At 43.5% G+C, this 12,246-nt stretch overlaps 1 protein-coding gene across 2 annotated transcripts in view; it reads right to left on the bottom strand.

Moving 5' to 3' along the window:
- Positions 1–12,246, bottom strand: part of LOC115143324 (chemokine-like protein TAFA-1) — a 261,611-nt gene that overhangs the window by 27,671 nt on the left and 221,694 nt on the right. For both annotated transcript variants that reach the window (XM_029683618.2, XM_029683617.2), the window contains exon 3: positions 5,241–5,381. In XM_029683618.2, coding sequence (XP_029539478.1) covers positions 5,241–5,381 — 141 coding nt within the window. The remainder of the gene's footprint in view (positions 1–5,240; positions 5,382–12,246) is intronic.

Here is a 12,246-nt window from a genome sequence, read left to right as displayed (position 1 = left end):
AAGGGGTCTGAATACTCTCGGAATTGCCATAGATATATATATATATATAACAGTGCATGTCTGATCAAAAACCAAGCCTTGAGGTCGAAAGATTTGTCCGTAGAGCTCCGAAACAGGATTGTGTTGAGGCACAGAACTCCTGATTAGATAAGTATTCAACCCCCTGAGTCAATGTTATAATAACCTTTGGCAGTGATTAGTCTTTTGTGGTAAGTCTATAAACACCTGGATTTGCCCATGATTCTTTTTAAACTCTTCAAGCTCTGTCAAGTTGGTTGTTGATCATTGTTAGACAGCCATTTTCAATACAATTTAAGTCAAAACTGTAACAAAGCCACTCCAACTATTCTGTACAGGCTTCCTTCTTTTCACTCTGTCATTTAGGTTAGTAGTGTGGAATAACTACAACAATCACTACTTGACTGGGGGACCTTACAGATAATTGTATGTGTGTATGTGTGGGGTATAAAGATGGGCTAGTCATTCAAAAATCATGTTAACCACACAGAGTGAGACCATGCAACTTGTGATGTGACTTGTTAAGCACATTTTTACTCCTGAACATATTTTGGGTTACCATAACAAAGGGGTTGAATACTTACTTATTGACTCAAGTAATTTCAGCATTTAATGTTTAATTAATTTGCAAAACATTCAACATGCTAAATTCCAGTTTGACATTATGGGGTATTGTGTGTCGATCAGTGAAATACAATTTCCATTTTGTCCATTTTAAATTCAGGCTGTAAAACAACAAATTGTGAAAAAGTCAAGGGGTGAGAATACTTTCTGAAAGCAAGAAGTGGGTGAACCATACTGGGAAGGACAGAGGTCTTCCAATAAGTGGATTTTATGTTCATTTTGTGTGACTTTCTTTAGATGTCATAGGATTTAGACTTTGCACTGTCAACTTTGAGGCAAGGTAATCATGGAAAGCCAGGCCCGCTTTAATTCATCCACACAGACACACAGCCAGCATAAGTGTTATAGAAAAAGACCAGATGTTTTAAATGCAACGTGACTGATTTATTCCTGCACTTCAGGATGATACTACTGCATTGTATTTTGAAATATGTAGCATGTCACATCTCCAGATATAATTAGGAGTTTTCTTTTTGAAACATAGATATTACTAATCATGGCAATGGCCTTGCGTACAGTATGTATGGAAAGACAATGTCTTTTGAAGAGCCTCATCAAACTACCCTGTTTATTCCGAGTGCTTTGATATCCTGTAGCTGGCTTCATTCAGATGGTTCCTTTGATCAGCAGAGTGTGTGGATGATCAGGTATCTCTTTCTACCCTTGAAGAAGCTCGCGTTCATGTGTGCTTTCCCCCCGTACGTTTCTCAAATGTACCATGTCAACCTGTCATGCTCAGCAATACCCCCCCGCAGCCAAACAGGAGAGTTCATTCCCCATCAGTGGCTAGCACCACGCTTAATATGCTCAAGAGGGAAAATAAATGTGTGTGTGATGCATGTGTGTATGAGAGAACGTGTGTGTGTGTTTTGCTTATGTTAAGAGATCATCACTGATAGACACACACCTACTAAGTATATTCTATGTGGCAGAGGGGGTGCACACAGCCTTTGTCTGTGTGTGTGTGTGTGTGTGTGTGTGTGTGTGTGTGTGTGTGTGTGTGTGTGTGTGTGTGTGTGTGTGTGTGTGTGTGTGTGTGTGCGTGTGTGTGTGCGTGTGCGTGTGTGTGTGTGTGCACCTGCTGTCACGCTGGTGTAAACGATTCAGGTGAGACAGGAATTCGTAATAGCGGTTTTTATTCACCTAAATTAGGGCCTGCAATGTAAAGGCACAGGAACGAAGCCCAAACAAACACGTAACAAAACACAGGGTAGAAACCCAAAACAAAAGAGCGAGGAGTACCTCAAATAAATAACACAAGCACACAATGATTAACCCACGGAACGAGACCCGTAATCATCTGCGCAATCCACAATGACACGAAAGCCAAAAGACACAGGGCAACGACACCGGCCTCGAGGACAATCACAGGAATGCAGTGCGGGTCGATCAAGACCAGATGCAGCTGCCGAAGTTGCATCGTCGTTGGACGACCCAGTAGCAGTGGCGACGGACCGGTTGTGGCGGTGTCGGACGGGCCAGTTGTAGCTGCTGAAGAAGCGTTTGTCGGACAGACCCGTTGTGGTGACGTCGGACGACCCAGTTGCAGCTGCCGAAGTTGTGGCGGGGGCCTGTACGGACCAGTCACAGCGTCGTTGGACGGGCCATTCCCTCTTTCTCCCTTAATGGTATACAAAACACAGGGTAGAAACCCAAACAAAAGAGCGAGGAGTACCCCAAATAAATAACACGCGCACAGCGTTTAACCCACGGGACGAGACCCGCAATCATCTGGCAATCCACAATGGCACGAAAGCCAAAACACACAGCACAGGTACTCACACGCACCAATAGAAATTGTAACAATAATGGACAGCCCAATGGAAACCAAAGGGCACACTTATACAACTACTAATCATTGGGAATAGGGGACAGGTGTGGGCCATTAAAGTTCCAGAGGGATCCATGACACGTGTGTGCAGAAAGTGCGTGTACAGTACTTGTGCTCTTGCATATCTCAGAGCAGGATAAAGGCAGCGGTGCAGTGACAGCATCTAATCTGAGCGTATTTGATTGGCCTAGCTTGGGCTGTGAGAAATAAGCCGCAGCGTTTGACTTGTTAAAAGGGATGTTCCTAACTAAGAGTCTTGTTGGCCCTGACATAACTGGGACGTAGTTCTCTTCGTCAATGCTAATAATCAATTCACATGCTGGGAAAAAGCTGACAGCACTCCCCCACTGACTGTGTTTGGTGCCAGCCTCCAACACAAGCACCACATTCCCATGCATTAATACATAACCCAATCAGTTACCAATCCCAGAGGAAGCATCACACACAGATACTGATCCATAATATCTACAAAGGAGTAAACATTACATATAAAACAATGTCATTGGATCTGTTTTATCTTCATGCAGTCCCTTTTCTCTGTTAAGGGGTTTAATGGTTTGATTGTTTGATGCTGATGACAGTTAATACACCCAGGATTCTGTCTGAAAGACTTTATCTGATGAAAGAAGGGTACGTCTTGCCACTTATACATTACAGGACTTGGTGCATGTGAAGGGAAGCTTAGTGTGTGTGTGTGTGTGTGTGTGTCTGTGTTCAAGTGTGTATTTGTGTGTGGTTGTGTCCAATGTATGTGTATGGAATAGTCACAGCGGGTATCCCCTTGAGGGCGAAATGAGGCAGCCTGGGTGGTAGCATCATTTCTCATCACAGATTAAGCATTAATAACGGGAGACCTGGGGATGAGTTCAATCTTTTTAGCCAGGCTAGTTTACCCCTTCACACCACTGAGGGGACAGTCACAGAACACTGACTACACAGGTCTATAAACCCTCACCCTCACAGAGTTGAACAGGGGCCCACAGAACCACACAAACAACAGACAACTCTCTCACTTTCTCACTCTCTCTCTCGCTCTCTCTCTGTCTCTCTCTCTCTGTGTGTGCCTCTCTCTCTCTCTCTGTGTGTGTCTTTCTCTTTGTGTCTTTCTCTCTCTCTCTCTGTCTCTTTCTTTCTTTCTTTCTCTCTCTCTCTCTCTCTCTCTCTCTCTCTCTCTCTCTCTCTCTATCTTTCCCTCCCTCTCTTTCTGTGGTGCTCACTGCTGGAACATTGCTGCTCAGTGACTTGTCATTTCCATTTCATCCCCACTCTCTTTATAATAGGTTGCTAATCAATACAGTAACAGGTACAGGGATTCTTCCCTCACTGCAGGACCCAGGAGCACAGAGGCATGAAGTGTGAACATCTCCCACCACCTCACTCCCCATCCTCTCCATCCTCTCCATCCTCTCCTATCTATTCATTCTCCCTTCCCCACCACCTCTCCCCATCCTCCCCATCCTCTCCATCCTCTCCAATCTATTCATTCTCCCTTCCCCACCACCTCACTCCCCATCCTCTCCATCCTCTCCAATCTATTCATTCTCCCTTCCCCACCAACTCACTCCCCATCCACTCCATCCTCTCCTATCTGGATCCTATCAACTGATCACATCAAGGCAGTGTAAATATAGAAATCAGTTTCTGTTATGTGGAGGCCATGTTTAGTTAACATACACAAACAATTGTCCAGAGGGCCATGGTTAAAACATGTTGTCATGGTAGAGTGGAGGAGACATTGTTTGGTTGGCTGTCTAGTCTGTGTGGGGACAAAACTGTCTGCTGGAAGAACTGCAGTGCTGTTTTCAAGGTTAGAACTGTTTAAATGTTTCTTTCAGAGGCTTTTCCCCTTTGTGAAATGCACTGAGCATGCTTTCTTAAGTAGGGTGAGTCCACCAAGTTCGGAGTCCTTAGCCTTAAAGGTTTATGCAGTTGGTTTGAGGATGAAATCGCTAAGTTTTGTGTCTCAAGACTCATATCTAATTCATATTCCAGAACTTATCCAGATGGAGCAAGCCAAGGGATTGAAGAGGGCAGACGTGCGCCCCGTCATTGCAATGTCTTTCATAATGAAGACGTCTCGGTGTCGATCCTTTGTGAGGCCAGCCTAGATGACTTTCATCTTTGAGGAGTTTGAGGTGAAACAATAAAGAGGGCATCAGGATACATGAGTTCTGAAGGCGTGAAGGAGCTAGGCTCTCTGAGCTGTTCTATCCCACTGTGCTTGTGACTGCCTGTGCTCTCCATTCCCCTGTAACTGTGTTGATTATTTTCCTCAGTTAGGCGTTTCAGGTGTGTCAGCCCAGGGGTTGCCAGAGTTGTGTTTTTCATTTATTCATTTATGAACCTAAGCTGCCTTGGGCCATACAATGTGAAATATGGGCCATTCCCTGGTGCTCAACAGTGCACCTGAGTTATTGATTGTCTCCCTTTGCAGCACTTACCCAGGTTCAACTTAGTCTCCAACTAAGAGTGCTTAATTATCTTAAATGACTTCACTAAGACAGAAGAGAGTCATGCAGGAATGAGCCGCATTAGGAGGAAAAGAGATTAAACACCTCAGCATGTGGCTGTCTCTTTCAAACGTAATGTTAGAATTACAATGTTATAAACTACTGTAAAAAAGTACCTCTAAACCACATTTCTTTTTACAATAAAACATCTGACTACTAAGCCAATGATGGATACAACACACATGACATACAGTATGTAGTAAAACAAAACATATGTGTTGATGAAAGTAAATAACATACTATGAACATGTCCTTACCGTCCACACAAGAGGGTTTGTTGCGTGTCGTCCCGGCCACTTTCCCCGGTAGACAGGAGCACTTGACGGTCTGGGAGCGCTCCTCGATACGGTTCTTATTACAGCACCGGTGGGCTGCGATCACCTCACACGTCCCTCCTTCTGAGGACACACACAGAGGGACAGACTGGTTAGCCTACCACAGGGGAGCTGAGGAGTTTGATTGTGTCACGTATACTCCCTCTCTGGCCTATAGGTCACCACACTGCTGATTATTACGCACACTTGTCACCATTATCACGCGCACCAGCGCTTATTGTCACTCACCTGGACTCCATCACCTCCTTGATTACCTGCCCTATTTATGTCCCTCCTTTTGGTTCCCTCCCCAGGCGTTATGGTTTCTGTATCTGTTTCATGTCGGTGCGCTGTTCGTGTTTCTTGTTTTGTTCATGTTGGTTTATTTATGAAATGTATTCACTCCCTGAACTTGCTTCCCGACTCTCAGCGTACATGGTTACAGATTGGATAATTACCGTGGATCATACAGTATACTAGAACGTCAAGAGTAGGATTCATGTTGGAATATAAATTGGTACATGCGGAGGGTAGAAAATGGTACGCTAGAAATAAAATAAATCCCAGCTGTGAATAAAAAAATGTAATACATCATCTACAACGGACTATAAAAAAACACATTGTGCTAAATAAGACCACTGTGCTTCTTTTAATTTGCTTCTACTGTATGGTTATAAATATTATCTTAAAAAATGATGAGGTTAAAAACATTTGTTGTTTTTAACATCCTGAACTTTAATCATTAGTTCAGATCATCATATACTGCATGCAAATGTTAAAAACCCTGCTGAAAATAAAATAAATTCACATCATTATAAACGTAAGTCACACAACATGCAATTACTATGTTATCCTTTTCACCACAGCATGCGTTGCAAATTGCCCCTAGAGGCATTTAGATGATTCTAATTTGACTCTCAGAGTTCCTCACTCCATACAAATCACTCCCTGATGATGAGGAAATGATGCTCTGCTCTCACATTAATGTGGCTGTCTTTGAATCCCTGAGATCCTGCATATGATATTCATATGTTCCAGTAGGTGAGAAATGCTCCTGGGGTTCTGGAGTGAAGGCCTGGAGATACAGAGCAATTACGCTCCTCTTATTATGACTACACACATCAGTTCTTAACCAGGCCGACTGACTTAAACCAGCCTCCATTCACTCCACTCACAATGGCTCTCCTGCAGAGGTGATATCATTCACAACAACTGCAGCACAATGGACCTTGTTCTGACAAAAGACAGTGTCAGACAAATTCAGAGTGAGAAGAGGAGAAACCCACCAATGCCACTGGTGGGTCCAAGTAACAAGAGGGATCGCCCTGGGGAGTGAGGGGCTGATGGGGCCTAGGGACGTCCCTCCTTGTCTAAAGAGAGAGAGAGGACGGCAGAGGGATAGGGGGATGGAGACAGAGGGAGAGGGCAGGGGCCTGACAGAGCCCGCAACTGGGTTGGTGAGTAATGACGAAGACACTGGGAGGGCCCCTTTCACACAATTATAAGGTGGCTGGCTAATGCAGCCAGAGGAGATGCAGGAGAGGGGCCCTAAATCACTGTGTGGACCTCTCCTCATGCCCGAGGAAAAACTCTTTATCTTCCTGCGACAGCCATCGCCACAGACACCACCGTCCAACAGTTAAACTAGAGCTCATCCGAGGACACAGAGGGGAGGAGAGAAGGATAATTGGAGAAAGAATAGTGGCAAACAGGAGCCAAAGAACACTTCCTCTTTTGTAGCAGTGTGTTTTTCTTTATGGTGGCTTTGGATTTTAAACATGGTGATAAAATTGTTATATTTTTTTATTGAAGGCAGGCCCTGTAAATGTCTGAAGTGGCTGGATCCTGAAAAAAAGATCTGAGCTGAGCTCTCACCGGGATGGACAGGTTTGGTAACACTTTCCTGCTCACATGTTCATCAAGGGCTGCCATGCCCAGACCACAGGCAGTGGGGACTGGGATTAAAAGGAGAACATTTGCAGTCATGTTGGCCGCTGCTGTCCTGCAGTATTAATGTCACTCTCCACAAGCTTAGGTGTTGATATATCGGGCCATGAGGCAGAACACAAACCATAGAAGTGAGGAAGTAATCCCTTGAGTGCGCTATATTTAAACCGCAAAACCCACAATATGCTGGACTAGTTGAATATTTTACTGGTAGTTTCCTGCCTGGAGACATGCTTTCAAGTCTGTGGTAGAGGCAGAACTCACAAAATGTCCACTTTCAAGTCATGTCTACCAAGAGAATATTTATCTAACCCCCTGGCCTTTTATCGGTTGGTCTAAAACCACAATGATTCCATCAGACTCCTTAATGCTGAAAATGCATTTCCATGAGGAATCAGCTGTTTTGTCCATAGGAAATATAAAGCCCTCTGATGACCATGTATGAACAGCATTTCAAAGGATATTCAAAGACTATGGTATCTTCCAACCTCTTTATCTGACCCCCATATGGAATACTTGATCAAAACATAGCACGTGTATGTTTGTGTGGTTGTGTGTATGAGTTTGTCTGCGTGCATGCTTGCGTGTGTATGTGTGTTATTTAGTTCCAGACCCTGGGGTCAGGTAAGCAGCTCTTTGTCCAGCCATCAGCCAGGTGGACATTAGGGCAGTTTACTCAGTACCATCTGTGCAGACAGAGAATGAGAGCCATACAATGGGACTGCTCTGACACCATGGGGCCAGAGGAGAGAGATACTAAGAGGACAAATGGCCACTTGGATAGTACATTATGCTGTCCACATAAACCTAAGCTAATTTGGACCATGTCAGCACGGGGCAAATATTTGTCTATTAGCCTGTTTGTGTGTACATGCATGCCTGGGTATGCACCTAGCCTATGTGTGTGTGTGTATTTGTCTCTCTGTGTATGTGAATGTAAGCAAGGTGAAATGTACATTTACATTGAGTGTAGAAAACATGAAGAACACCGTACTCTTTACATGACATAGACTGACCAGGTGAGTCCAGGTGAATGTTATGATCACTTATTGATGTCACTTGTTAAAGATGCACTATGCAGAAATTGCTACGACATTTCTTGGTTGATAAAATTCTAATAGTTAACCTATTTTAGTTTATGTGACAAAACAAGCAAGGATAGTGCACAGAATCATTGTTCTATCTAAACCGCTGTGAAATATCTTTTCCATAATGAAATATGTTGTATTTTCAGCTGTTTGAAGCTGGTGTACAAAAAATAAAGAAAAAGATGAAAAAACGGGAAGCATAAAAATATTGCACATACAGTAGAACACATATACTGCTTCATAGACTTGCTTTCAATGAGAATGACAGCTCTGTAACACACTTTTCTATGTGAATTTGGTCGGGTCGCCCAAAAAGTTACATATTTCAGCTTTAAATCCACTTCAATCATGTAGATGAAGGGGAGGTGACAGGTTAAAGAAGGATGTTTAAGTCTTGAGACAATTGAGACATGGATTGTGTATGTATGCCATTCAGAGGGTGAATGGGCAAGGCAAAATATTTAAGTGAACGAGGATGGTACTAGGTGCCAGGCACACCGGTTTGTGTCAAGAACTGCAACACTGCTGGGTTTTTCACGCTCAACAATTTCCCGTGTGTATCAAGAATGTTCCATAACCCAAAGGACATCCAGACAACATGACACAACTTTGGGAATTATTGGCGTAAACAAGGGCCAGCATCCCTGTGGAACGCTTATGACACCTTGTAGAGTCCATGCCCCGGTGAATTGAGTCTGTTCTGAGAGCAAAAGGGGGTGCAACTCAATATTAAGAGGTGTTCTTAATGTTTTGTACACTCAGTGTACATGTGAGTGTGTGTTTGATGGATGGACCATTTACAGGCTGTCACAGCAGCTAAAAGGGTTAATCCAAACAGGTCAAATGGAGTAGGTGGTTCTGCTCTCTACCCTTTGGGTGGATGAGGTGAAGGGCATCAACGAGAGCATCGACTGGTCATTTTTCTCCTCGGAGCCCACGGTGACTTCAGTCATTAGACAATGTGATTATGTTTAAGGAAATCGATGCTTCATTGTTTTCATCTTAGCCCAACGGCCAATTAAAACCCAACTAATGAGAGAGCGCTTCAATATGAAGAGATAGAAGAGGTGAGAAATGGAAGCTTACAGGTCAGCCATTATTCACAATATTGAATTAACCGCTTACCATTAAAAAAGCACAGAGAAACAAGTTTGAAAGCTATAGGATGGTAAGATTGGAAAGTCTTTGCGCTCATGTACTGCATATTGTGCACTCCCACACATATATCCAGTATGCCTCTCCAATGACAACATCAGGCAAAGGGAAAAATTGCAAGAGAGCAAAGGAGCCTTGTGTTATAGACAGGGAGGTTTCCGGCTTCTCACTCCTCTCTCACTAAATCTGGCCAGTTCAGACAACGAGACAATAGCAGTGTTTGTGTCTATGTCAGTACAGAGATAACTGCCTCTAATCTATGCAGAGTTTGCCGCTCTCTCTCTCTCTCTCTCTCACTCTCACTCCAAGAGTGGCCATTAAGCCGGTATGTATTGCTGAAACAACAAACTCCACAAATTGAGAAGTTCAGTCTAAATCACTCAGTGACGGCCTCTCAACCCACAACATCTTAATCACAATGCACTCAAGAGAAGATGTGTTCTTTCCATTTTCTTTCATGTTTGAGGGGTCTTTTGTTTTGGCTTCCTTCGTCCTACCTCTTCTCTGTGTGGGGTTTTAATCACTAACTGACAGCACAACGTTGAAATGGGCAGAAAGACTCACTCTCAGGTTATAATGATTTTATCTTTCAATAAGTAGCTAAGGGGAAAACACCCCAAACAAAGAACTAAACATCATTTGTGGCTTTCATTTATTGAACTAAGTGGTGGCTGTGTTCATTTGCAGTTTGCTTGAAGGTGGTGATGGAAATCAAATTGAGTTTTTCATCCCCTCACCCTTAGAGCTTATCGACTATGAACCTTAAAACAATATTTTCTTAATCTGTTTTCTGTTAAAAACATATCTACTAAAGTACCACCAGTGTTCCATTATCTACAGCATTGAATTGAATCGTTTTCAGTCACAGTGGAATATGATGGAGTAAGGCAATGCATTATGGAACACCCTTCTTTTCAGACAATGTATTCACGCTTGAATGGCACACATACTGTAGGTGCAGTACATTCATTGGGAAGTGCTTTGATTGCTAACAAATAAGTCTGACATCAAAACAGCCCTATTCTGTTTGGCCGAGTCTGTCTTTAGCATCAGTTAGCTGGGTCTTTACCGGGTGGACTGGCAATCAGCAAGCATCAGAAATTAAGAAAGAAAATGGGAGATATTAATGACTCGTTTGAGGAGGCAGAGGCATCAAAGTGGATGAGGCCCAGCTGTCCCTGTGCATGTATCTTTAATGGTGCTCCTCGTCATTATCAGCCAGGCAGAGGGATTTAGCTCATTACTTAAACATCAAGGAGGAACTCCAAGAACACTCCCCTGATAACTTAAGATAATGTTTAAATGCACTACAAAGCAACATCATATGGACTCCAAATGAGATGAAATCTAGCCTCGCCAGAAAAACTGTTTTCGTGTCGTTCACTCTGACTTAAATTAATGCTCTTCATATTTCATCTGCTCAAATGCACCCTCTGAGTCAGAACTGTGTGAAATTACACAGCCCCATGACTAGCACTGGAGGCTTTGGAGTCTTTCAGACCAAAGACCCCACGTCCATCCAGGCAATGCAAGTTTAAACAGGCAGCAGGGCTTCTGCGTGTGGATTGATAGAGTCCCCTCAATGGGGTTGATATGAGCCGGCTGCTGTATTTTGATGGTAGCCTTTGGTGCCCCCGCCTCGGCCCCAGTAGCTTGTGGGTTCACACACACCATGACTAGGTCATCTCCCAGGGAAGTGTGCTGCCTAGGTTGTCGAGGTTCATACCACCTCGCTGCCACTAACACTCTCTGACTCACACCTCCCGGTGAAGAAAAGGAATGTGTGAAGGAACAAAAGGAGGGAGTGTGTGTGTGTGTGTGTGTGTGTGTGTGTGTGTGTGTGTGTGTGTGTGTGTGTGTGTGTGTGTGTGTGTGTGTGTGTGTGTGTGTGTGTGTGTGTGTGTGTGTGTGTGTGTGTGTGTGTGTGCGTGCGTGTGTGTGTGCGTGGTTGTGTGTAAATCCACGTGTTTGGGAGAGAGGGCATATTTCTGTAAAAGCATAAGGAATAGGCTACATCTTGGTTCGACACCCAGGTTCACACTCAAAATAATCCAAAGCAACACCAGAGCGCCCCGAGCCCTGTGAGTGAATCATCCGCTAGGACTTGATCCCTAGCCAGACAGAGACGGCCCTGCTACAGCACTGTGTTCACAGGGCTGACGCCAGCCAACATGGTTAGATAACAAAGCAACCCTGAGGAGGTGGGCACTGAAACACGTTCAAGCCAATTGTCGCTAAATATATCTAAGTTCTTTGGATGGCACACAGCAAAATCAATGGTGTACATTTAACTTAAATGTACACTATTTTCAGTGAACATACGTGTCCGACTGAACTGGTGTTAAAATAAATCTTTAACACTTTTAAAAGTGTTAACACTTTAGTTTAACCCATTCAACTCTTAAAGCGTTCAAATGAACTTGATTGTGGCATTTGCATAGCTCTACTGTAGAGTGATACGCAACATCTACTGTGTAATATATAACCTTGATTTAGAGTAAGCTGGCCTCATTTTGCTTTGTGCTGACGCTGTTACATTTTCTCAGTGTAAGAAATGAACCACCTGTAGTGTTGCACTAAATCATTTTGAGCTGTTGTTTTAACAGTATGTTGTAAAGCCTATTTTGCACATTTCATAGAGTGCTTTTTCTTTTCAAGTAAATTATAGAGTTACCACCCATGACTGTATTTGTTAGTGACAGAGACATGATTATTTCATTTGTTCCTTTTAGAGGCCTTGATTACCTAGGTGAGGGATA

This window comes from Oncorhynchus nerka, linkage group LG15 (assembly GCF_034236695.1).
Source record: "Oncorhynchus nerka isolate Pitt River linkage group LG15, Oner_Uvic_2.0, whole genome shotgun sequence".
In the NCBI taxonomy this organism is placed as follows: domain Eukaryota; kingdom Metazoa; phylum Chordata; class Actinopteri; order Salmoniformes; family Salmonidae; genus Oncorhynchus; species Oncorhynchus nerka.
This window is presented reverse-complemented; position numbering and strand designations above follow the sequence as displayed.